We start from the raw sequence: 25,916 nt of genomic DNA, 5'->3' as shown, positions 1-25,916 counted from the left end.
GACCGGGCCGGGGAGGCGGGGTCCTGCGTCACCTGGGCGGCGCGGGTGAGGGGGCGGGCGGTGTTTGGAGGCGGCGGCCCTAGGTCGGGACGCGCGGAGTGCTCCCCTCAGGGTGGGGGCGGGGTCGTGAGTGGGTCAGGGGAACGCCCCCCCACCTGGGGCGCGCGGCCCGGACGTGAGGCCAGCGAACTGGGGTGAGCGGGGCCCGCGCGGGACCAGGGGCCCCTCAGGGACCCAAGACCCCCGCTCGGCCCCGCCTTCCCTGGTCGGACCCGCGGGGCACGCCGCCCGCCGCGCGGCCGAGACCCGCAGCCAGGGCTGTCCCCGCCCCCAGGTGCGAGGCCGGAGGCCCCGTGGGACGACGGGCGGCGCCGCCCCGCGCGCGGTACCGTCTCAGGTGCGCACCGGCCCGCGGAGGCGGGGCCGGCGGGAGGGCGCCCTTCCTCTTCCTGCGGGTGTCGGCGGCTGGGGCGCCGGGGGACGGGCTGGGCCACAAGTGAGTACGGGGGCCGGCCGTGGGGACCCGCCGACCCGGGAGAGCGACTCGCCGGGAGGGCTGAGGCGCGGGGAGCAGGGTGTCGGGGTTTCCCTGCGCGAGGTGGCCCCAAGCTGTGCGAGGTCGGGGCGCCCTCCCCGGGACGGGCACCCCGCGGCTTTGGTTCAGGTCTAATCCCAGTCGCTCCAGTTCACGGAGAAGTTCTTCCAAAGTTTTTAATTTTAATCATCGCAATTTATTTGTAAATATCGAATACTTAAAAGGCCACGGATTGGTGTCTTTTTCGTTCCGGTTTGTTTGACTAGGTGATAATCCAGAGCTTTGCGGGTGGTCGGGGTTTGGGGTGTGCCCGAGCCCTGGGAGCAGGAGGCGTAAAGATGGAGGGACGGGCTTGGGGGTCCCCCGGCCCCCGCCATCGGCGGACAGTGGGAGGGCCGGCGCGGGGGAGCGGGCCGGGCGGGCGTGTCCGACTCGCGCGTGACGTGCGGAAACGGACCGGCCTGCGGGGTGGGAACGTGCCGTTTCCCCCGCGTCAGCCCGTGTGTGGGTCGCCGCCGCCGCTGAGGCCGGGACCCCGCTCGCGGGCCCGTGTCCTCACGGGTGTGTTGGGTGCCAGGCCTCGGGAGGACGCAGGTGCCCCGCGCCCCGGCCGCTCCGGGAACACCTGCGGCGGCGGGCAGGGGCTGCAGGCGACCGGGCTGGAGGCGACAGCGACCAGACAGGTTATGGCCCCGCCCTGCTTGTCCTGTTTCAGGAGAATTGGTTGTTCGGTTTACTAATGTTCTATTCAAACAAAATTTCTGTGAAATGTGTCGATACTACCACACATCTTTTGTAAGATTGAAAAAGTAATTGGAAAGAAATCCTTGTTTATCAAGAGTGACTTGACGCTTTTATCCCACTTGGGAAACCTTTGTTCCGAGGAGATTGCTCACTGTCTAGAATCTCGGGCGTGCTGTTTCCAAAGGAAAGAAAGCTACGCGGGTCGGAGGGGAAGAGTGCGCCGGCTGGGCGGTCACAGGGCCCTCCCGCGTCTTGGCGGTTTGCAAACACATCCTGATGGACATAATCCTGTGCAAGTTAAGTCTTAAGCACACTGAAGTTTCGTTTTCTTTGGGAGGAGGCCACTTTTTACACCAAATGACCTGACCAGAGTTGACCGAGTGTCCAGCTCCAAGCCAGGACCGTGTGGGCTTCAGCTTGGGAAGGGTAGAGGCGTCCTTAGGCTGGAAGTCACGTTTCTCATCGCTCCTGACTCTGTCCCCCATCTGCACCTGGGATCAGGGGAACCCGAAACGCAGCCCCGGCCACACGAATGTTTAGATTCAAATGGTTAGTTTTGTCCAAAGTTTGGATTAGGAATTTGGATTAGGAAGCTTAATGATCTGACCAGAGAGACTAGTTTTGATTTCTAGAACTGACAACTTCGTCTCCTTAAGTCAAAGGAAGTAGTTAAACCAAGGCCAAGGAAATATAGGAATTGGTGTCAGAAACATTGGCCATGGTTACCAGGCAGTGGTGGTCCTGGATGATGTTCTAGTAGAGGTTCCGGGCTAAAGACAACTTTCAAAAGGTTACATAGAGAGGTGAAGTTTCTTTTATTTTGGCTAAGATTTAATCAATTAATTCTTAGTATTTTTTAGCACCATTCTAGTTCCTTTGATTTTGGTTGCGGTTTTATCAATTTAGTGAGTTAACCTCTATTTCATATAAATTATAAGGCTTAATAATTTGATTAATATTAATTAACAAAAATTCGGAAAACCATTTCTAAACTTCCAAACTTTTCCTGGAGGTACCCTTCCCATATCTGAATCCATTGAGGACAATAATGATGCTTGTTGATGGAAGAAATGTTTGGGAAACCCTGAACTTCCTTGCTTTCATTCCAGACCCTTGGTGGAAGGTAGATTGGAAACCAGTCTATTTTCTCACTCCCATGGCATTTTACTTCAAGTAGGATCCCACTGTCCCTGTTGGCCCCGAGAGCCCCAGCCTGAGCTTGTTGCCTGTGGTCGTATGTGAATCATTTGTACAACCTAAGCTCATTGCAACCTCATTTTGAGGTTTCCAAAGTAAAAATTTGCTCTCCAGTATTTTATAAACTCTTCTTAATTAAAACAATATCTCAGTATGAATAATTTAAATATTTTAATCACCTTTTAAAGAAAACTTTACATCTAAGTTTCTTAGCTTGAGGTTTGGCAGCCGTCCTCCTGTTAGGAGGAAACTCAAATGTTTATGGAGAATTTGCTTTGCCTTGGAATTAAGGAGACTTAAGACTTTTATGATTCAGACGCCGACCATGATTTAATATGTAAGGGGCTTCTTTAGCAATGACCTCCGTCTTCATAACTTTAGCAACATCCCAATCAGATCATGCTTTCCACACTTATGAGCAGTAGAGTGGCCATGGGTGAGCCCTGGTTTGATGCTGAGAACAGGAATTGTGGCTGGTAGTTGTTATTTGTTGGCTCTGACAGAAAGTCACTATAAACTATGACCAGGCAGTATGATTTTATCAGAAATTTAATAGAACCTGTATTATTAAAACAAATCAGCCAGGCTCTTCCGTAGTTCAGCTGAACCCAACGGTATCCTCACTGTAACCAGCCTTGTAAACACCCAGTTTGCAGTGACAGGGTTGGTGATCCAAGAGGTGATATGAGCAAGCTGAGCGCTGTGGTCTGCAGGCCTCCCAGGCTGCATCTGAATCCCCTGTGTTTACAGAAGAGGCGTGACCTCCAGCAGGATGTTTGCATGCAACAGCAATTCTCAGCTGTGGAATTTGCCTATTTGATGGTTTGATTAGCTTGGGTGTGGAGATGAAAGTAGAAAGTCTTGGGGGGTGACGGAGAGGTAAGATTTATATATTATTTACTGTGCTTTAGTTGCGCATGTCAGAAACTCTGTGCCAGCAGAGCCCAGGTCTTCTCCCTGCAACTCCTGTCCAAAGCTCCTCTATGTGGCTTTGTCCTCAGGCTCACCCATGGGGTGACAAAATCTTGCAGCAAGTGCTTGGAAAAGGGTCATCCTGGTAGCGCCCACACTAGCCCTGGGCCAGGTGCTTGCTGATTGTGGACCAGCTCCGGTTAAGAAGTTGAGGTGCTCCAGGAGGGATGTTGGGATCAACATCGAGGTGCTTCCATCGAGGTGCGACATCAGTGGAGAGAAACAGGTGCTGATTCCAAAATGAAAGATGCAGATTTCAGCAGAAGGAACAAATCTCTCTAGTGACTCAGTGCAGTAGGACATATTGAGCATGTAGATATGTGGACAGGCACTGTGGGGGCACAAAGATTAGTAAATCCTTCCTGCCAGTTGAGATTGTAGTTTAGGGGTGAAAAGGGGGATAGTACAAAGGAAGTAGGAAGAAAAACATGTGCAGGTAAGAGTCTCACATCACAAACTTGGTGCCAGAAATACAAAGATTTTATTATGAGCCCCCATCTTCAGTCACATTTGGGTCTTGCTTTCTCCCTGGAGGCAGTCATGTTTCAGGTGGGGGCTGAGGAGATTCCAGGCTGCTCTCTGTCCACTCAGGTACCATTAATCCTGAGGATGCTGCTCCTCATTGCAGTCACAGGTCTGACCATCCAGCTCTGAGGCAGCAACAGCAGTTTCCTGCAAGCACAGCTGAGACGTCCTGTGCCTTCCTGGCTGGAGGGACTTCGGGTGAGCCACACTCATATCAGCCACTGGGGTGCATGAGGCTTCTTGGAGCTCTGCTTGCTGGTCTCGCCACTCAGGTCTCTGTTGTTTATTCGTTCGTTTGCCCTCCGTCTCCTGTGAGGACCTGGAAGGGACTCTTTTAAGGCAGAACACTATCAAGTTGTATTTTGTTAGTACGACAAAATGGTCAATGTGTTCATCCCCATGGCAGTTACATTCCAGTGAAGGATGAGTACAAGAAAGGCCAGATAGACAGACAGATAGGAGCTCTAGGTAGACAGACAGACAGACAGATAGGGTAGCCAGACAGATAGATATGATAGGTAGATACATAGATAGATAATAGATAGACATATTAGCCATGGCACAGACTAAATATGATGAGAAAACTTCGAGGGATGTAAGGAGTAATATAGAGTGTTCCCAAAAGTATACATACTCATTTCTGTAGATTCTTTTAAATTTTGAAAATAAACTATGTTAATAAACAGACTTCATAATCTCAAAGTATGTATATATTTTGGGGGGAACACCCTGTATTATTTTAGATATTACTTAGATGGAGCACTTCTTTGGAGAAACGATAATGGACTCAAGATGGGACAGAGAAACCAGTAAGGAGGCTGTTGGAGGGACACCATAAGAACTGATGTTCTTTGGGCCAGGCTGGTGCCCGGGGAGTAGGTGATGTTGTCAGATTCTGAGTGTACGCTGAAAGTTCATATTCTGAGAGGTGGATATGTTGGTGGATTGGCGCAGGGCATGAGAAACAGGCGTCACACCTGGCCCAGGTGTGGAGTGTCAGCCCTACCTGAAGAGGAAGCTGGGGAAACAGGTTGGGGAGGAGGCAGGACATCACAAGTTATGTTTGAATGTGTTTGATTTGAGATGCTTACCTGATACTTGGGTGGAGCAGGTAATTGATATTGTGAGTCTGGAATGTAGGGCAAGGTTAAAGAATAGATGAAACTTGGAGAATTATCAGACATAAATGGTGCTTGAAGTTGCAGGACCCGAGGTTTGGGTGTAGAGAAGGAAGAGCCGTGGGGAAGACAAGAGGACCTGAAAGGAGGCAGAGAAGGAAGGCTCGCTGCTGCCTCTTCGCTCTCCCTGGAGGCAGTTCAAGTCCAGTTAGCAACCTTGGCCGTATCTTCAAAAAAATGTGGCTGCTGTGTCCTCCTCGCCACTCAAACCGGACATGGGGCAGGTTTGTCCCTGCACCTCAGGTCACTGATTGTTTTGTGTGGGCAAATTGTAGGAGCTCTGCCCAGCTGCCCAGGAAGGGGTGGCCTTGAGCCAGCAGGAGGTGGGGCCATCGTTAAGGACCCTGTGGTCCCACGCAGGTGCCCAGCAGTGGAGGTTGGCCCTGCCAAGATCTCAGTTGTGTGAGGGTCTATACTGAATGGTGTCACATAGAAGCAGCATTTAAAATGGGTCTTGAAGAATATTTCAAGAGGTCAGAGGCTGGCAGCTTTTTTCCTTAAAGGGCTGGATAGGACATGTATGAGGCTTTGTGGACCAAAAGGCAAAACTGAGGCTCTATATAGACACTTGTACAACCAGAAGGAACACCAACTCCCACGTATTTCATATTCATGAGAACGGTCAGGCCATATTGAGAACTTTGTTTTGTAACACAGGTGTAGTGACGAGAGAATGTGATTCTCTTCATGGGGAACATTTGTTGCTCGAGGTTCAGAGTGTTCCCTGTCATCAAACAGGTTGTTGCTGATCTAGGATGTGATTTGACCTATTTCATCTTTGAAAAATGTGATTTCACACAAAATATTATTCTTTTGATTTGATCTTTTCAATCATTAAACATGTAAAAATGGTTCTTGCCTCCCAAGCCCTGGAACAGGTAGTGTCTGGACTTAGCTGCAGGTTGCCAACCCGCCTCTCAGCTCCCAAGGCACCTCTAACATGAGCCCTGGGATAAACAACAGAGTTCCTCAGTGTTACCCTTTAAAGCAGGCCATGCTGCCGGGACCTGGTGGGAAGGACAGGCATCTGTGTATGTTTTGTCATAGATCTTTTAACATACAAGGGCAGGCAAGTCTGGATTTACAGTTGTTCGTATGGACAGTATAATAAAAGTAATACAAGAATGAACTCTATTGCGCGTACTCACAACTGTAAACCTACTTTTGCCCACCCCAGGTATGTGTTTATGAATATTATTTTGTTATTTTTGTCATGAAGGTGGTGTTTTTTAATTAAATGCTGTGGATTATTCAATCAGTTGTGTTGTGTATTTAAAAAGTATTAGGGGTCTTCATATCCTAGACCAATATAAGTTTGAGGTGGGTCAAACATTTCATGTATAATAAAAGCTCTGGAAGAAAATGTAGAATAATAGCTGTATAATTTTTTAATTAAGGCCTTTATTCACAATAATAGATAGAAAGATGGTAAGGATAGAAAGCTGAGAGAGAGATGCTGCCAAATTATAATGATATAATTGCAATTATACACAAAAGGGGTATGACACCAGAAAAATGGGCAGAGGACATGAAGAGAAAATATGCAAAAAAGGAAAAGTAAACAAACAAAAGAAAAATTCACTTGTGTTCAGATAAATTCAAATAGAGATCTGTCACCCTGTCTTTCTGGTGGACACACAGTGTCTGTACCAACCTCCCAGTAACGGTGGAGAATTTTCCGGTTATACCCAGTGATTCTAAACTTTTACAGGCTATTTAGTAATGTAACAAAATCCTAAAAACTTTGATTTTAAAAAATTCATTAAATCCAACACTTAAGATTCTACCTCGAGATAATTACTATCCACAGTGGAATCTATAAAAGCTCAAAAAGGGAAGCAGTCCACTATTTAGCACAGGAATCCATTGAAACCATTAATGTGCAGACAGCAGAATTGGTGGCTATTTATAATAGGGATTTTTTTTCCCTTCAATAATTGTCAATTTATACTTTCTCCTTTATTTTTACAGTGTGCTTATGCTGTAATTTCTGATCACTTAAAAATATAGAAAAATTTTTTTCATACTTGGGCCTTTCGCACTATGAATTTGACAGGTAATTCTCCAATAATTTCTGGTTCTTTTATGGTTTGATTTTTGGCATTTTAAATCATGGATGAATTTGGAGTTTATCCTTGTGTAACATGAAGCTGTGAATGCATGTTTATTCCTCCTCGCAAAAGACCCCTATTGATTGTGTAATAGAGCTTTCTGACATTGACTTGAGGTGCTATCTTTATCATTATTAAATGATTTTATACAGTATATTTAAAACTTCTGAATTTTCTACTTTGTAAAGCTGCCTCTTCTGTTTGTATCTGCACCTACAGTTGGGGCTTCCTGACATGTCGGGTCCCTGCAGAGTGTGGCCCCTCGTGCTGCTTCTTTTACATGTTTTTTCTTAGCTTTTCTTCTTTATTTTTCCATATGAACTTGAGAATTACTTTGTTTAGTTAAAACTCTTGTAAGACTTAAAAGAGAAGATGCATTTTATTTATGACAAAAAGTAGAAAGACCATCGTAAGAAAATTCAAAAGACAAATGGCAAACAGAAAATGACTATTTGTAACTCATGTTGTAAAAAAAGGTTAATTGCTTTAATATATAAATGAAAAAGAAACAGAAATGCCCCCATAAATGGACAAGAAATATGAAAAAGATGTGACAGAATTGTAAAGATATTCAACGTAAGCGTAAAAGAACAGACTAAAAGTACACTGAGAATTTCACAAGGAAAAGGTACTGGAATTGAGATTTGCTGTGAACAATGAGAAACTGGGCAGATACAAGGAGTGTCTGTTTTCACATGTTGGACAACAGGCAAATGGGTCCCAGAGAGGAGGGAGGCCCAGAGCACGTGTTCTTGCTGGATGAAGAGACAGTGAGTGTGGAGAGGCTCAGGCACATGGTGTTTGCAGAGCAGATGGGAGAATAGAGGGAGTTAGAGAGAAAGAGCTCAGGAAATCTCCAGAGGGACCCCTTGAGTCCTTGGCTGAGTAGTAAGCATTACTGGGGGGGAGAGGGGACTTTGAAGACCAGGCAAGATAACTGCCAGGAAGTTGTGAGGGGAACAGCTCTGGGCCAACACAGGGTTGAGAATAGCGGTTCCTACCAGCCAAGATGGGAAGAGCTCATTAAACCCTGAGGACATACAGGAGAGAGTCACACCCTAAAAGACCATGTACACACCTGAGCCACACATCAAAGTGTTATCGTAGGCAGCTAGTTAGTTGTTGACAAAGAAAGGCAGCAAATGGGGGCCCTGGAGGGGCAGCTCAGTTGGTTAGAGCATCGTCTTGATGCACCAAGGTTGTGGGTTTGATCCCTGGTCAGGGCACGTACAAGAATCAACCAATGAATCCACAAATGAGTGAAACAACAAAATTCATGTTTCTTTCTCTCTCTCTCAAATCAATAAATAAAAATAAGAAAGGGAACAAATGGAGCCAGACATCAAATTAAGCCAGATTAACTAGGAAGCTAGACCCTCCAGATGTCCCAGGGGAGAGCCCATCCTCTGCCAAACAGATGCTAATCCCCAGTAGGGAGGAAGGACTGGCTTTCCAGTCTCCTCAGGGGACAACCAGCTATACCCCTAGATGTCAGAGGTGGGGGGAGAACCGGTGAAAGAGGAATTCCTCTGCTGAGTCATGTGCAGTGGGAGCCTAGAAGGCGAACATAAACTTGGGAAAAGGAAGGGATTGGATGGGGGCTGGCCCAGCACAGCTGCAGAGATTCCTGCGCTCCCTCCTTTGTTCCTGTATGCCCTCTCTCTAGCAGCAGTGCAGGCCCAAGTGCAGCCCTGGAGGCAGATGTGCAGATGGGGAAATGAGAAACGGAGAAGTTCTGCATCTCTGGGTCCTGGCTCTCCTGGGCCTGATAGATGTGGGTGTGGACTTGTGGCCTCAGAGGCAGGACTTCTTCCAAAAGGTGGAGCTGAGCCACCTGGTTGTGGATGAGATACTAGGCACTTGGGGACAATCCTTTGTTTTCACTCCAGTAAATCTTGCCACTGTGCCTCAAGTCCTCCTATTCATGGGTCCCTGAAATACTCTTCTTGCGACTCGGTGGAAGCATCCTCTTTCCACTGGTAACAAAAGAAACCCTTCACTCACTGCCTGCTCACACATGCCATGTCCACAACTTCTAGCAACCACCACTTTTACTAGAAATGGGTAGAAACGGAAATGTAAACCACAGCTAGGAGAAAAATCCATCAGAAGCAGACCCAGGAAGAGCAGAGGTGACACAATTACCAGACAAGGACATAAAGGCACCTTTTACAATATGCTTGAGGATTTAAACAACAACATGAACACAACGAGCACAAAAATGGGAGGAACGAAAAACAACCAATGGAGCTTTCAGAGCCAGAAACACAGTCCTTAAAATGAAACATGGATCTGATGGTCTGAACGGCTGATTTTACATTAAACATCTTGATTTCTTTGGCTCTTCTGGTCGCCTGTCTGGTGATAGGGAAGGACCTTTGTCCAAAAATGTCCTATATACCCAATGTTGCCTCACTGTCTTTGGAATTTTTGTGCCTGTGTGAATTCTCCATGTGCATGTATTAAACTTTTATTTTCTCCTGTTAGTCTGTCTCCATATATTTGGTTATTAGCCCAGCTAGGAGAACTTAGAAGGTGGGAGGAAAAGTATTGATATTGTTTAGCCCCTACACAAATAATACTGGAATGCAAAGTATTGTACAAGTGCTAGCCTTTGTTACCTGAAGTAATCACTCAATTCCTGAGTCTCCTAGAATTTTGCTAATAAGGAAAATCTATACAGACAGTTCAAACATTTTTGACAAAAATAGCCAACTATATTAAATTTTATATTATCTATTATCGACAGTTATAAAGTACATCTTTTAAAAATTTTTAATATTTTAATGTTTTTATTAGTATTGAGGAGAGTTAAAAATTACAGGGAGAAAATACATAATGGGGAGATTGAACTAGATTTTGTTTAAGATCCTTTAGAATCCCATGATTTTATACTTTCTGAGGTGTTTAGGGTTTCCCAGTCTCTGAGGGAGTTTAATTTACTAGGAAAACAGATGAAATAATATTTGAGGATTTCCAGTTCATTTGTCTGGTGGGGTAGGATTTTTTAACGCTTATTGTGTATGAGACAAAATGAAATTACAATAAATTTCTAACTTCTATTTAGTAGATTTTTATATTAAAATCTTTTTTTAACGTTTTAGTGAATAACCCCATACCTTCCAATTTGAAATCGGAAGCAAAAAAGGCTGCTAAAATTCTAAGAGAATTCACAGAAATAACTTCCAGAAATGGACCTGATAAAATCATTCCTGGTAGGTAAATAAGCTACGTGCTGTTAATTTTGAAATTGGTTTTGTTTTCTGACTTATGTTTTGCATTCCTTGAGTTTAGGCTGTCAGCCCCCGAGAGCTGCAAGTCCTCAGAGCACCGTTTTCTCTTAGCTGATCTTCCCAGCTGGTGTCTGGGCAATCTCCTGGCCAAGGCTTCCTCCCCTGCCTCCCTTTCCAGGTGCCCACATGCTAAGCACCCTGCCTCCTGCTCTGCTTTCCTCAGGCTCACCTGTCCTTTTCCTCAATTTCTGGGGACTTTGCAAGCTCATTTTCCAAACTCACTAGCTAATCTCAGAAGTAAATTTTAATTTTTGTGTTTTCTCTGTCTAGCTATTTAAGGATGTTCTGCATAGTAGGTTCTTCATGCTCTCGGATGAGTTATTTCTGAGAATGTGTATTGTGGAGTGATGTGCATAACTATATTAGAAATTTAGTGTTTTTCTAGGGATTCATACAAAACCTTTTTTGTGTATTTGGGTTCAGTAACTGGTTTGACTTCCTTGACAGAATATTTAACTTATGTGATGACAAATTAAACTACATTGAAAATAAAATCATCATCCCAAAATGATTTCCAATGTTTATATATTCATTGTTATATGAAAGATATAGTGTTGTGTAAATAAATCCACAGGCTAGCAAGGTGCTGTGTTTAAGGGGTGTATCTATTAATAACTCTCATTTTATATAATGAACTTCCCTGACATGTGAATAAACCAATATTTGTAAATTGAGATATAGTTCCAGTGCACCCGTAGCAGCACTACCTGACTACTGTAACAGATCATTTTATAAACTTAGAAAGGTTTGAAAGTGGCAAAATCACTCTATTTTCTGTTTTGAGTCCAGATTTTCATATCAATGAAAGCTGAACCCCATGGCTTTCAGATCAAAATTGTGCCCCATGCCATGTGTTGGCCATTTTAAAGTTCCTTCTTAACACAAAGAAATCTCAATTTCCTTGAAAATACTAACTTGTTTTTTAAATTATGAATTATGTTCCAAATTAATTGAATCTCCAAGTTATTTGTCCTGCTACTAGATATCAGTAAAACCTTATCTGGATATACCTCACTTATTTTGGCAGCTGTGGATTTTTGAGCACTTACCATGTTGTGTTTGCAGAAAGAACAGAAAAACTGAGCTGGGAGTAGCGACCTGGCCATCTGTGCTATAACTGAGTTTTATTCGTGGCTCAGATGTGCCATTAGGCTCCTCCTGAGAACCCAGGAATTGACCCAGCACACCTGTGTGCCTGGGATCTGGGGGCACCTACATACCTGTTGTCTCTGACTTTTGCAGCCCATGTGATCGCTAAGGCCAAGGGCCTAGCCGTTCTGTCTGTGATAAAGGCTGGGTTTCTGGTGACGGCTCGAGGAGGCAGTGGGATTGTGCTGGCTCGTCTTCCCGATGGAAGTAAGTGACTTTTCTTCATGTGGGGAGGAGAGAATCCTGAATCTTCCTTGTTCTGTTTCCATTTGAACATATTTCACAGGGAGAGTGACAGACGTCCCATGTCCCAAAACTGTCATCCTCAGGGTTCCCTTGGGTGCGTCCTGGGTGTCAGACAACTGGGCCACGAGCTATCACATTTCTCTCTTCCTAAAACATTAGACAAGACCCAGGTAGATGTGGCTCTGTCTTGTATACAATTGCAGCTCTTCATTGAGTGACTATTAAGCATGACGATTTGCTGTGAAATATTAGCTCGTGCTCCTCAACTTCGTGGTGCAACGGTTTTCTCTTGTTTCATGGAATTTTATAGGAAAATGAGAGCTGTCTGCAGGCTTTCCTACTGCTCCTGTGGGAGTCAGCTTAACAGATGTCCCGGAGCAGAACCCTAAGATCAGCATAATCAGGTTCACTTTCTGCAGTGAGACCCAACCCTTGATTTTTCTCAGCAGTGAGACCCAACCCTTGATTTTTCAGAGATGAGACCAAAGTGCGTTTACGTTAACTCCCAGCAGCCAGCACTCACATGGTACTGACAGTGTGTGGGTGTCATGACGAGCTAAGGTGCTTTTTATACCCATTTCATGTTGCTGCTCAGTCAGATACGTTTAAATAGTTATCATGTGTGAGTGTGTTATTTAAATAGTTATTTTTCAGTAGATAATTTGTGGGCCATCCACTGACAATAGATGCATCCAGTCGTCTGTGGGGCACACGACCTTTGAACATTAGTCACTGGACCCACTGCTTCCTGCAAGGTGTCCCCACCGCTTCCTGCGAGGTGTCCCTGCCACTTCCTGTGAGGTGTCCCCCCAGTAATGAGAGTCTCGAGTCTCTCCCAAGCTGTGGCTCAGCTCTCAGAGCTCAGTGCTTAGCTGAAAGACAAAAATGACAGAATCCTCTTCATCTCAAGTGTTACCCAATTTTTTATGCGCAGAATTCTCAGTAGCACAACCAAAGTAGGGGTACATCCAGAGGGTGTCCACATTGGTTGAGCCCCAAGTCTGCAAGAAGGCCTTGGTCCTGTAGATCCCCTTGGTCCTTGACAGGGTGACTATATGGACAGGTGGAGGTGCTCTCGGCCTCTGGGGCTTCTCCCAGAGAGCCAGGTGGACCTGTCTACTGGGTTAAACACATTTCTCTTCCATCTTGCACAGTAGCAGCTGCTCAGGGTAATTTAAAAGCTGCACAAATGAGGCACAGAAAATTCCAAGATCCCTGTCAGATGGGGGACAGAGGCAGTTCCTACCTAACATAGGAAATGGAGACTAATTTTGGTTTTATAAGACACTAATTTCTGTAATCAAAACTGCTCTAAGCCAGGACAGATTAGTTCTGGGTATACTCCATAGTTATTATGTGGAATACATGCAGTAAGCAAAGCTCGATTTAGAAACATTTTAAGACATTACTTTATCTGGACAATTCTACCTTCCCCCAACCAAATTAATGTTTTTTTCTAGACTTGTTTAACCTGTTTCTATATCAGAAAAAATAAGCATACAGTATTCCTGAAATGTATGATGATGGCAAATGGAATTACTGTGCTTAGTTTCCACATGTAAGGAAATTCATCTTACTAGAATTTTAATCATCTTGAATTTATAGCCTATTTCTTGGGCTTCTGCCAGGCAGAAAGGGTGTCAAAATAATTTTTCCCCCCAGAGATTTAAAATAGATACCAGGTCGTATAGTGTTACCCTTAGGAGTGATTATAATAAACTCTTTCAGTCCTTTTGCTCTCATTCTATGATAAAATTCTAACTCAAGACTAGAATTACTGCTCAATCATTTTGTAAAACATTATAAAATATTGATCATTGAAGTTATCAAATGCTGTGTATGCTTAGTTGGTGAGAATTCTATAGTTTGTATTAGGCACGTTTATTGAGAGGTTAGACAACATGGACTTGTGAGTCTAAGAGACTTAATGAATAATATTTTTCAAATATTTTTAACTTAAAAATTATATATAAAGAACATTTGAAAACATAGAGGAAAATGCCAAATTCTCACTGTTTTAAAAAGAAACCATCTTCCTCCTCATTTTAGCGTTTTCCCTGTGATAATTACCTGACAGGTTTAATGTTGGAGTGATGTGTGTTTGTTTTTATTAGAATGGTCAGCACCCTCAGCCATCGGGATCGCGGGGCTTGGCGGAGGATTTGAAATAGGAATTGAGGTTAGTAGCTGATGTTACGCATACGATCATGAGTTCTCTAAAAGTACCTGAAACCTAACGTGGGAGAAGAGGATTCCTCCCGTTCTTACTTTGCGACCTGTGGAAATGGTTCCCTTTTATCCTGTTGACAAGTCTCTACCTAAAACTATCTAATGTACCATTTTCTTCCTTTTCTCTCACAGTAGAATTTTTCCTTTGTCCCGTTTCCATCTTTAGCGCATCTGTAGAACAGATATGTCTCAAATCTGAGAACTATATTTGGGAATTTATGGCTTATTTAGTGACTCAGGTAGTGAGGGGAGTGTAAGCAGGCTGACAGTGCATTTACAGTTGTGGCAGAATCCAGTTTTGTTATATCTAATACTCAAATTACTTCCAATTCCTTAAGTAAAGACTGACAGCTTTGCTCCTAATAGTTAAGGCTTCCATGAAATGGACTAGAAACCACACCTGGGGGCACTGGCTTTCGGAGCTCTGTGGCACAGGGATCATCTTCGACACGGTATTGAATTTCATCTGCTGCTCCTTGATTGTGAACCAAATCTCCCGACATCTCAATCCATTTTCTTCTTGGATTCCAGTCGCCAGTCGCCTCTCCCTCGGCCTTCTGTTACGAATTCCCGCAGCCTCACTGGGAGGAGGTCTCCCTGACTCATCTCCCCTCTTTATTTCATGTCTTTACTCGCTGCTGCAGGAATCTGCTGTAAAAAGAGGAGCATATTTCAGTTTTGCTCATGATGACTGCTTTTTTATATATTCAACCAAATTAAAGCCTTCAAAAATGTTACCCTCTGTGGGAAGTATGGGTTCATCACCTCCCAGCCACCTCCTGGCGAAGCAGGCGATGCTTTCAGGTGGCTCCTCATTCTGGGTTACAGCCACGCTTTCCACACCCCTCAAATTCCTCATGAAGCTGGGGGCATGCTTTGAGGTCTGTCTCAAATAGCATTTATTTCAAAAATGATGAGAGGCCCTGGCTGGGTAGCTCAGTTGGTTAGAGCATTGTCCCAGTGTGTCAAGGTTGTGGGTTTGATCCCTGGTCACAGCACATGCAAGAATCAGCCAGTGAGTGCATAGATGAGTGGAACAATAAATCAGTGTTTCTCTCTCTCTCTTTCAAATCAATCAAAACATTTTTTTAAAGGATGAGACACTAAGTAATAACGATGTCAGTAAATTTAATGTAGTAAAGACTAAACAGGAGTGTCTCTGTGATGATGATTTGGAAACTGGATTCCAGGCCATAGTGCACATTAACAGTCTTGAAAAACAAGTACCACACCCAGTAAATGCAATAGAAAGATTTAAAATAAACATTTTACAAAATGATATGCTTGGTCATCTTTCCAAAGCAATTGGGCCCAGTGGTTGAGCTGCAGGAGCAAAGACTGAGTGGCCAGCACGGCCCAGCTCCAGCTGAGTGCCTTCTAGCTATGTGCTCTGGGCCAGCTCATGCCCCTCGCCTCTAACACAGAGGCAACGGCAGCCTTCCCTCAGGCTTACTAATGAATGCATCTGTACACAAAAACGCTTGGAATTCGTGAGCTCCTGAGATGAGACGTTGGGATTGAGATTGATGCCTGTTGCCCAAGGGCCGCCCTGCCTGTCCTGTGATGGGTCCTGACATTTTTAGGTGCTCACCGTGGGCTTCACCACAGCAGCGGGGAGCCTGGGAAACTGCTTTCCCCATGTCCACGTGCCTGGAGTAGTCTCACCCGAGAGAATGAGTCATAGTGGTAGGCACTGGGCAATGGCAACTGTATTTCTTCTTGATGATTTGAGCTTCTGTGACATAAAGCGTCCACTGTGCAGTTTACTGGAAATAGGCACCTGGCTTCCCAGGGGTGTTGGTGTGGATTTGTCACTGGGAACCGGGGCCCCTGGGGCCTTGACCTCAAACCCTGCCCGTTCTGTGCTCTTCGCCTTGGCTTTCCTGAGGGTTTAGTTGCAGGCAGTGCCTGTGTTGCTCTCCTACCCATCTGATCTGTTCTGGTTTTCACTGTGGCAGTTTCCTTAACCTCACGACACCTCTGTCACCACCTACCTTACAAAGCAGTTGAGGAAACTAAAGAAGATGAAGCAGGAAAATCTCACAGAGTGAAAGGAGTTTGCCATTAGTACCTGTGGAAACGTTAGCTGCTCACATCCTCAGCTCCAGATAAAAACATGACTTCTGTATTCTTTCTCTGTCTACACTGAAATGTTTGCTACAGTAGATATAGTATAATTGAGTTTTAATCAGCCTATATTTTAGGTGATATTTAAACGTAATTATTTTTTAAATCATTGAGTTTCTACATTTTAGGTGTCGGATTTGGTTATAATTTTGAATTATGACAGAGCAGTAGAAGCTTTTGCAAAAGGTGGTAACCTAACCCTTGGAGGGAATTTTACTGTGGCAGTCGGGCCCTTGGGAAGGTGAGTTCCGTAAAATATGTTGCAACAGCTGTTGAGTAGAAAAGCTGTAAAAACTATATAATGTTTTGCTCAAGAGGAAATGTGACTTCAAATGAAACAAAGTTATGATTCTCTGTCTCACAGAAGGTTTGAGGTTGCTTACAAATAAGAAAATTTCAAAGCACAGCCAGTGTGATAAAATGAGAAAATTGCACAGACAAGAAGAAAGTAAATATTTCTGGAATGCAAGCCATTGTATCTTCTGAACCTGAATATAAAATTTACATTAAGCTTTGAAGGAGCAAGTTAAGCTTAATTAGCTGGTAAAGGGCAGCATTGATCCGGAAAGGGCTTTTTTTCGTACACTAAATTATGAAAAATCAAAATGGGAGTGTTTTACTCTAGTGTTTAAAACACATTTGTCTGTTAATGAAGTACTCGTTTTGTGTTCATTGAGTGATTTTGAAATTTAAACCCAGACTGTTTATAGAAGTTACACAGTAAAATCGTCCAAGAATATCTCTAAGTTCCATGAAAACACTCAGGGTAAAAAGAACCCACAGTTTTTGGGACTCTTGAGATGCATTTCCTTGTTTGGGGAGAGGTAGACGGGTGAAAAATGAAAGCTTCCTGAGCGTCCTCCACACTGCAGGCCCTGGATCATCCCACCCCTCCGGCGATTCCATGGGCTCTGTCCTTCCCCACTCCTGCCCTTCCCTGCACCACCACAAACCCACGCAGGTGAGGCCCACAGGAAATGAAATGTGTAGAGACCTGAAGGAAGTGGGGAACACACCAGTCTTTGGGTCAGAAGTACAGTGCTCTTCAAACACCTGTCTGTGGGTACAGTGTCTCCCACAGTCTGAGGCTAACCCTTCTCTTTTGCAGAAATTTGGAAGGAAATGTGGCCCTGCGCAGCTCTGCCGCCGTCTTTACATATTGCAGGTCCAGGGGGCTCTTTGCTGGGATAAGTTTAGAAGGCAGCTGTTTGATTGAAAGGAAAGAAACGAATCGAAAGTAAGTGCAAGATGAGTGATTTCAACTGATGTAAAGAAAGTATTAAGAATGCTTTTGGAGCCAGGCTGGTGTTTCTCAGTGGTTGAGCATCGATCTATGATCCAGGAGATTGAGGTTCGATTCCCGGTCAGGGCACATGCCCGGGTTGTGGGCTCGATCCCCAGCGGGCCCCCGCCTATAGGAAACAGCTGATCAGTGACCCTCCTCATTGATGTTTCTATCTCTCTCTCCCTCTCCCTTCCTCTCTCTGAAATCAATAAAGACATATTAAAAAACTATATACTTTTGGAAACTTCTGACTTTAGGCCTGTGGAAGACTTTCCCACTAAAGTTCACCTAAATTCTGGGTAAACTAAAACACATATACTTAATCAACTGCAGGGCTTCCAAACATGTAAGGCAAATCTTTATGTAATTTTGAAGCAAATTACAAAGAAATTACAAAGTCATATATGTTAGAATAAAGTCTTACATTAGGGTTATTAAGAAACGTAAAAAATAAAAACCTATAAAAATATATCTGCTTGTAGGTATATTTGCTAAAATGTTGACATGTATATGTATGTATGTACAAGTATATGTACATGTGATGTGCATTTTATATTTTTTGTATATCAGGCTATTTGTGGTGGTGGCCTCTAGAGGTGAGCTTGGGGCATGAATTTCAGGGTTTAACATGGGTTATGGCTTATAGTTAGTTTGAAAAGTAGAATATGAATAAATACACACAGAATTTAGCTCTAGAAAAGATCCATGCCTTTAAAAGAAATGTTCTTAATTTGACATTTCTCTAGATTTTATTGTCAAGATATTCGAGCTTATGAGATTTTATTTGGAGACATACCGCGGCCTGCTCAAGCCGAAGATCTGTATGACATTCTTGATTCCTTCACTGAAAAGTATGAGAATGAAGGACAGCGGATCAACGCAAGGAAAGCCGCCCGGGAGCAGAGGAAGGCTTCGGTGGTGTTGAGTTTATGTGTCTCAGTAGCCACAGGACACTCCTTTATGCAGAATATTCTATCAGCTCCCTAACAACCTACTGAACTTCCCTTGTGATTTCATTTACGCAGTTACTGTGAAAATGCCCTACAACCTTGACATGTCATCTACACAGATGTCAAGGGGAAACATAGTTTGTTTTCCATGGTTGCATTTCTCCAAGGATAGGCCTTTGTAATATCAGTTACTGACATCGATGATAGCTGCTGATACTGAGGCCTGGAAGCACCAGAGTTTTGGGGACCATGGTTACCTAGCACAACATGCTTTCAGTCGCTTAATCCTGTCGTAAAGGGTGAAAACAGACTCACAGAATTTGAATTGTTACTGCCTCTCCGGGCCACCACATTACTGTACCTGCAGAGGTGGTCAGAGGCACCTGGACAGCTTCCTGTTACGGGGAGCATCCTGGTCAACATGCGTATATTGTCATCCGGTTCAACTAAGTGTGAGCGTGAAGGGGATTCTTTCATCAGGGCGTGGGATAAAATCTTTCATCAGTGCGGGATAAAATCTGCCACACACACTCATTAGAAAAAAAGGCCTTGTATGCTCCTAAGTAAAAACAGGGTTTTAAAATTCTGTGCATTTTTTTTGTTTCTCCCAGGCTAAAGAATTACCTCCAAAACCGTTGTCAAGACCACAGCAACCATCTCCACAAGGCCATCTGAGCTCTGGCTCTCAAAGTAAATATTTTTTGTTCCAATTCAAATACAATTATAATTAAGCAATTATTAAATATTGTTATGAAATGGAACTACGTTGTTTAACTTTAGTCAAATAAAAGAACTAGTAGATTTTAAAGAAAGAGCGAATGCTCAGCCTCTTCTAAATGCATAAGACAAAATCTCATTGCTTTCATTTCTTAGAACTTATTCAAAAGATGTTGATTTAAAACGGGGATGTTTTTCTTATACACTCAGAGGTTCATGTTTCTGAATATTAATCTGATCGTCCACTCTTGGGGTCTCAGGGTTTCATAAGGTGGCTGTAAAATAGACTGAATTTGCACAGCCTTCGCCCCTCTTTCCATCGCTCACTTTTAGGGCAGTCACACTTAGAATTTTGCTTTTCACTTCACAGATAGAGGCTGCCAAGAAATGGCAGCGTGTTAAAGTAGGTGATGTTTCATGTCGTTGCTGTTGTTCGGGAGGTGCTGTGTCTCCAGTGCTGTGGCTTTGGGGTCAAAGATGAATCTGACTTACCTCCTATGAGAGCTCTCAGTCCAGGAGGAGAGAGGCCACCTGTGGAAAAGTAATTGAGATCACTGGGGAGAGTCTATGATGTTTGGGAAAGGGTGTCAAAGTGCAAGCTGTTTAAAAATTATTTTAGGGGTGAAACAAGTGAGGATGTTTAAATATCACTGGCTTGGGGGTCACAAGGTTTCTTATTCAGGCATTTTAGGATCAGGTCTGTAGAAACAAGTCTGTGTTCACTGTGAGTATATCGCTGCAGGGCCTGCCTCGTGGTCTGTGTGCTTCTGGCCCTACAGGTGTCAGACATGGGCCATCTGCCTGTATCTACATTTTCTGGATTTATTCAGGCATTCCTTCTTGATTTAAAGTGTGATAAATTAATGATATTTCTATCAGTTGTAGTGATTTAAAATATTTACTTAGCAAGGGCAAGATTTGGCATTCTTGGGTACTTTATAAACTAGTTTTCTAAATCTCCTCCCCTTTTTTTGCAGGTAACAGAAACGAATATAAGCTCTACCCTGAACTTCCCCGCTATCACGAGAGAGTTGGTAAATACAAACATCTATATAACAGTGATTTATATCCATGTTATAGTCACAAGCTCTAATTGCTCTGGCAGGTTGTGAAAACCCTCTGGGAAAGTATCTGGCACCCTGCATAGCTTTACAGGGATCCATATCATTTTGAGAAGTACTTCATTTTTTTAAATTTTTTTTTTTGATGCTTTTGTTCTCTAATGGCTTTAATTGGAGGTGATGAGAGTGATGCAGAAGCCAAAACAGACAGCTACCTGCTGAGAAGCACCTGAGCTCAGGGCCAGATGCTGCTGCAGGACTGTGGGAGTCTTAATAAGTAGAAGCTTGTTAATTGTGAATTACAACTTAACCCTTATTGCATTTTCTCTGGGTTTTAGCCCCATGAATAATTATTATATTTAAGAACATTTTTATTTTTTCAAGTTCAAATATTTTACTGTTAAGGGGAAGACCTTCATAAAACTTATTAGGGTTTTTTACAATAAAACAGTCCCTCAGTCTGTCTGTCTTTAATGTCCTTTAGGGAATGTTCTTTCAAGGAGTTTGGCAATTTTTTTAGAAATGGGACTGGGACACAGATTGAGGGCAAAGGTCAAACAGTTGTTAAATAGCCTCTTTATTTTTTCATACCATCTGTTGCCATGGAGTCCCAGAGCCATATACTCTGGATTAAACCATTGGAGATTCATGTTTCATGTAAATAGAACATCAAAGTCACCAGGTGCCCATTTTTATTTTTTTAATTAATAAAATGATTCCAAAATGTCTCCTAAGCACAGCCCCTGAGCAGAGGTGAGCCTCTCCCTGGTGGACTAGGGTACCTGACTCTTCTTGCTCTCAGCCTGGTGTCCACTGTCAGGCACCTGCTTCCTGCCCTTTTTTCCCAGGTGATTCTCCCTGGGGGCCCTGAGGGCCAGGGTAGAGCCCGTGTTGAGGGCTAGTGTGATGTCCTGTGTATGAGGCCTGGGAGGATGTCCTGGCTGACCATCCTCACAGGCAAAAGTCACAAGACATAGGCCTGGCCCCCACAATGAACGCCCCTTTAAGCAGGACATCCAGTTGGCCCACCGGCCAGCTCCCCAGCTTGTCGCACCCGACAGACAAGCAGCCTAATGATGGTTCCCCAAATCCCACACACTTGGATTTGCAGCCCCCAAGAGCTCTATCAGCACTCGGACCTCTGGGCAGGACCAGCTTTGAGAGTCCCAGCCCAATTTACAGGAATTTTTAGTAACGGAAAGTCTGTGCCCTTCTGTGTCAGGATCCCCCTGCAGTCTGGACACTGTGGATAGCTCTGCTGCGAAGGCTATTCTGAGCTAGGTGGGTGTCTAGCAGCACCCCTGAGCAAGGCCCATTCAGTTCCTGCAGCACCCTCCTCAGTTTTGGCTACCACATATGCCCTAAACCACTGGGCTGGTAGCCTTGCCTGGTGACACTCACACTCCTACAGAGGACTTGGTCCCCGAAGTTATAGACCCTGTATGTAGCCTGAGGGATGTGTGTGCCAGGATCAGTCACCACCAGACTGTGATCTGTAATTCTGCTGGATCGTCTTGAGGTGGACTTTCTAAAGGCTGAGATTTGCCTGTATCTCCTCTGGGGCGGCTGTGTGGGCTGCACATGGATCACAGTACACAGGCTGCATTGAAAAGGTGGAGGGGATCCGGCCTTGCTAATTAGGAGCCTCAGGACAGCTGCCAATCACTAAAGCTGATTGTAATCTGTTTCCTTTTAAGTGTAGCCCTGATTTGGGAGAGAAAAGTAACCCCTGTTTGAATTAAACTTGAATATTATGATGAAAATGGCCAAAGACCCTGCAGATTTTTTTAAAGCACAGGAATGTTAAACTTGAAGGCCTGTGTTACTCAGAAGGGACGGCTTCTGTGATCACCCACAGCTCGTGATCCAGTGGTTCCCAGCGTGGTCTCCCTCCTGGAAGGACATTACCTGTTGGGCTCACCTTTTTAAAAAAATGAATTATTTTGTGGGCATTAAACTTTTCCTAATGGAAATTTCCCTACTGTTTACAGTAAAAAGGAACTTTAGGTCATTTTGAGCTTATTGAAGAAAAAACTCACAGTAGGCCATGGAGTGGCCTGGGAGCAGCCTCACTCGGGCGTGGCACCCTGTTTTCCCAGCACCTGACTGGGGGTTGGGTGGAGTCTGTCAGGCCTGACTTACCAGTCTTCTACTCTGCCAGCGGTGAGCCCCCATCTGCCTCACCTCTGCTCAGAACTCATGGGAGGGTGGTGCTGGATATCGGCCTCCTCAACCCAGCAGGGCTGCCTTGTTCCCTGCTGCAGCTCAAGCCCACCTGCTCTGCATTTACACCATCTCCCATCCCTGCTTCACCCTTGTTTCATTTGGAAACTGCAACTCAGAGGGACGTCGACAAAACCCGACTGGGAAGGCAGGGACCGAGCCAGGGCTGCCATCCTCTCTGCCTTCCTCTCTAGTTCATAGTAACTTTCTCACCATTATTCATCATAGAATATGTTCCTAAGACCGATGGAACTAGTTCAGTTATCAGTGATTACCCAGGATCATCAGTGTCAGATATTCCTGATATTCGTGTCATCACGATAATGCAGTGATGCAGAAAAATATACTAATTCTTGAAAATTTGCCTAACAGAAGTAGAGTGCTCTGGTACATCTGAGTTCAGTGTGTGGAAGACAATTTGATTCTTATGTGGTTGCTGAGGACCTTGGGGTATAGTGTTGATTCAGGTGCCTGGAGACAGTCTCTGGGGGTTCAGATCCCACCACCTCAGATCGCTCAGCTTGTCCAAGCTCTGTGTCTGTGGCTGCCCCGTTAGGTGAGGATGAGTAGAGTGCGTGTTGTGCCTATTACAGCCTGACTGGGAACAGTGGCTGGTCTTGTCCTCCACACACTGGTACCTGTTATCTTTGTGCTCCTCTTTCCTATGCACTTTTACTGCAGTAGATGTGTGCATGTGCGGCAGCTAGGTGGCCCTGGCCTCCAGAGCAGCCCTGGCATTCTCAGGCACTGTCTTTTCTTGCTCCCTTCTGTTACCCGACGTGTCTTGGATACAGCAGGAGGAGTTATGTGAGGGTTTTCATTGCTGAGGTTGGTTAATTGAGATTGAGCTTTATATATGGAGGTCGTAAATATTACTGACAAGGCAGTTTTTAGAATGATCTTTTTCTTCAATGTTGACTTACATTCTTCTGATCAAATGACAGCCGTGATGTGAGGACTTGCTGTACGCCTGCCTCAGTGCAGTGTCACGGCTACATTAATTAGTGATGACCGTCAGTGCACGTGAGCAGTCATTTAGCTGGTTTCATTGTATCGATTGCCTCAAAATTTTATTCGTTTGTGACATTCTTTGTACCTTATGCCTTCAAGTTGATAGACAAGAGGTAAATACAGTATAAAGTATAAAAATACGCAGAACTTTTTGTGCGATAGTAAAACTATACCAGTAATATCTCTAATAGATTAGTTATGAAGGCTGTTTCTTTAGGAGAACTCAGAGAACAGTGTGGCACGTGCCTCGTAGAGAGAACTGTGGTACTATCTTGTGTGGCTACAAATTCAGGGTTTCAGTCAATGTCGTTTAATTAAAGTGTTGACTATTTTTTCTTCTTTCTGACAGTCCCAGGTCAGTTTATTTTTTTATTATAATATAGGACCAAATAAGTAGCTGATTTTAGAATTTACTTATGTTTTCAGTATATCTGTACTTAGATGCAATGAAAAATCATCTAATTGCATAATTCATGCAGTTATATGAAACATAGAAATACCGAATTCCACGTAACTGAGCACACAGTAGGTATCTGCTTATATTTATATGATGCTATACAGCTTATAATATTTAATGCCTTTTATTCATGTTAACCACTCAATGCTCAAAGCATTTTTCCTGATACATTAAAGTCTACTCATTATGTTGAAGTTTTTGTTAAATGTACACAGATACGCTTCTCGATGTGATCATTTGAATATCATCTCCATTTTGAGAGAAAGGACCAACTAAAAGCAGAATTCAAAACAGCCATGAAGCCTGTGGGGAAAAAGTCTGCTGATAAAGCAGCCAAATACACACATTTGAGCCAGAGACCTCTGAACCAGCGACTGCACAGCATGGGTTTTAACTGAATCTTTTATGATACAGTTCTGAGCATAAGTATCAGCTTTTCTCTAATAGCTGTAAGCTATGGAGCCATCATGGCTACCCCATTAAAATAAGAAAAACATAAATATTGTCATATAGGTTATTCAAAGTTCAAACAGTTATAACCACAAATATTTGATAAATACATTGCTAAGTATGTAACAATACACAATTTGACTCTTGTGGATTTAGTAAATGTTATTACCAAAGGTTTGCTCTTGCAAAGAAGAAAATCCTAAGTTTAGTAATGATGAAGCTCACACAGACCACCTGCTGTGGGCTCTGTAGGCCTTCAGGGCGTCAGGATACCCTACATCATTCATTTCTGTCTCACCTGCACACACTCCCAGTTTTCCTATGAAAATGTGACTAATTTAAGTATTTTTTTCTTGTTTTAGGTAATTCTAGCCAACCCATAGAGGTGACAGCGCTGTATTCTTTTGAAGGGCAGCAGCCGGGGGATTTGAGATTTCAAGCTGGAGACAGAATCACAGTTACATCAAAAACGGATTCACATTTTGATTGGTGGGAAGGAAGGCTTCGAGGTCAGACTGGCATTTTTCCAGCCAACTATGTTACCATAAACTAAACTTTATATTATCTTCTTTGAGAATTACAAAAAATATTAATTTTACACTGACAGGATTTACCAGCTAAGCGATGTTTAGCATCTGTTTTAAAGTGAGTCAAGAGTAAGAAGGAAAAGCACCCAGATTGGAAGGGTAAACATTTGTCCTTTATGTAAAAGAATTTGTTTTCCCACCTATAAATAAATGATTAACTTACATATCTTTAAATGCTTTGTGCTAATTTTATCACATAGACTATTTAATAGTTAAGATCCTCAATTTATAGGGTCACAGTTCTTTGTGTTTATTTTCTAACATCACTAAACATTTGATTTGGCAACTGTTTTACTTTGAGAATCTTGTGCATAGGGGCATGAATACCACTACGTATGTCTTTGCAAAGTGACTAGAAAAAAATAAATCAACTTATATACAATAGCAGTAGTAATACTTAGAGTTGTAGGTATTAACCAGAATATGAATCCTTAAAATTTATCTTTATACCTTTAAAAGTTGTATATAGACATCAATGGTAGAAACATACTATTACAAAGAAATTCAACAACTATGCATTTAAAAAGGCGTTATCTATTAATTTTTCTCTTTAGAAGGTTATGTTTGTTCATATCTAGTGGTAGAATCAACTTATGTTGACATGGTTTAATTGTCCCTAAATAAATGTTTTTTAAATGCTAAGTTAATGTCTTGATTTTGTTTTTCTTATTTTCTTTTTATAAAGTAAGTGTCGGTCCTGTGGTTGGTCTGCAGGTAAAACACACCTCCACGCCTGGCCGGTGTGGCTCGGTTGAGTGTCATCAATCTGAATTTCCTGTATGTTTTTATTATATATGTATGTTTTTCTAAGTATGTGCTATTGTATGTTTACAGAATTTAAACTTTTAAACTTATAAAAATGATACAGT

General features: G+C 43.4%; 1 protein-coding gene across 7 annotated transcripts; it reads left to right on the top strand.

Annotated features, from left to right (window-relative positions):
• Positions 1-25: 25 nt before the first annotated feature.
• SH3YL1 (SH3 and SYLF domain containing 1) lies at positions 26-25,687 on the top strand. Of its 7 annotated transcripts, none has more exons than XM_081157144.1 (12): positions 26-194; positions 4,040-4,171; positions 7,123-7,207; positions 10,367-10,477; positions 11,798-11,911; positions 14,065-14,129; positions 16,435-16,547; positions 17,415-17,543; positions 18,338-18,506; positions 19,153-19,231; positions 20,236-20,292; positions 24,823-25,687. In XM_081157144.1, exons 3-12 carry the CDS (start codon positions 7,195-7,197, stop codon positions 25,011-25,013), a joined length of 1,041 nt encoding a protein of 346 aa, XP_081013270.1. In that variant the 5' UTR covers positions 26-194; positions 4,040-4,171; positions 7,123-7,194; the 3' UTR covers positions 25,014-25,687. The 7 variants fall into 7 exon arrangements, with proteins under 7 accessions (XP_081013270.1, XP_081013272.1, XP_081013275.1 ...); XM_081157145.1 differs by lacking the exon at positions 26-194 and adding an exon at positions 3,478-3,674; XM_081157146.1 differs by lacking the exon at positions 4,040-4,171 and having other exon boundaries at positions 44-194.
• The last annotated feature ends 229 nt before the right edge of the window (positions 25,688-25,916 follow it).

The sequence above is a fragment of the Miniopterus schreibersii genome (genome assembly GCF_964146895.1).
Source record: "Miniopterus schreibersii genome assembly, chromosome: 13".
NCBI classification, from domain to species: Eukaryota; Metazoa; Chordata; class Mammalia; order Chiroptera; family Miniopteridae; genus Miniopterus; species Miniopterus schreibersii.
Note: the sequence above shows the minus strand (reverse complement) of the source record. Positions and strands in the feature narration are given on the sequence as shown.

Bases quoted from the DNA above. Each gene is read 5' to 3' on its own strand.
- SH3YL1 (XM_081157144.1), top strand. The intron at 10,478-11,797 runs GTAGGTAAATAA...TGACTTTTGCAG, and splicing joins ACCTGATAAAATCATTCCTG to CCCATGTGATCGCTAAGGCC. The intron at 20,293-24,822 runs GTAAATACAAAC...TTCTTGTTTTAG, and splicing joins CCGCTATCACGAGAGAGTTG to GTAATTCTAGCCAACCCATA.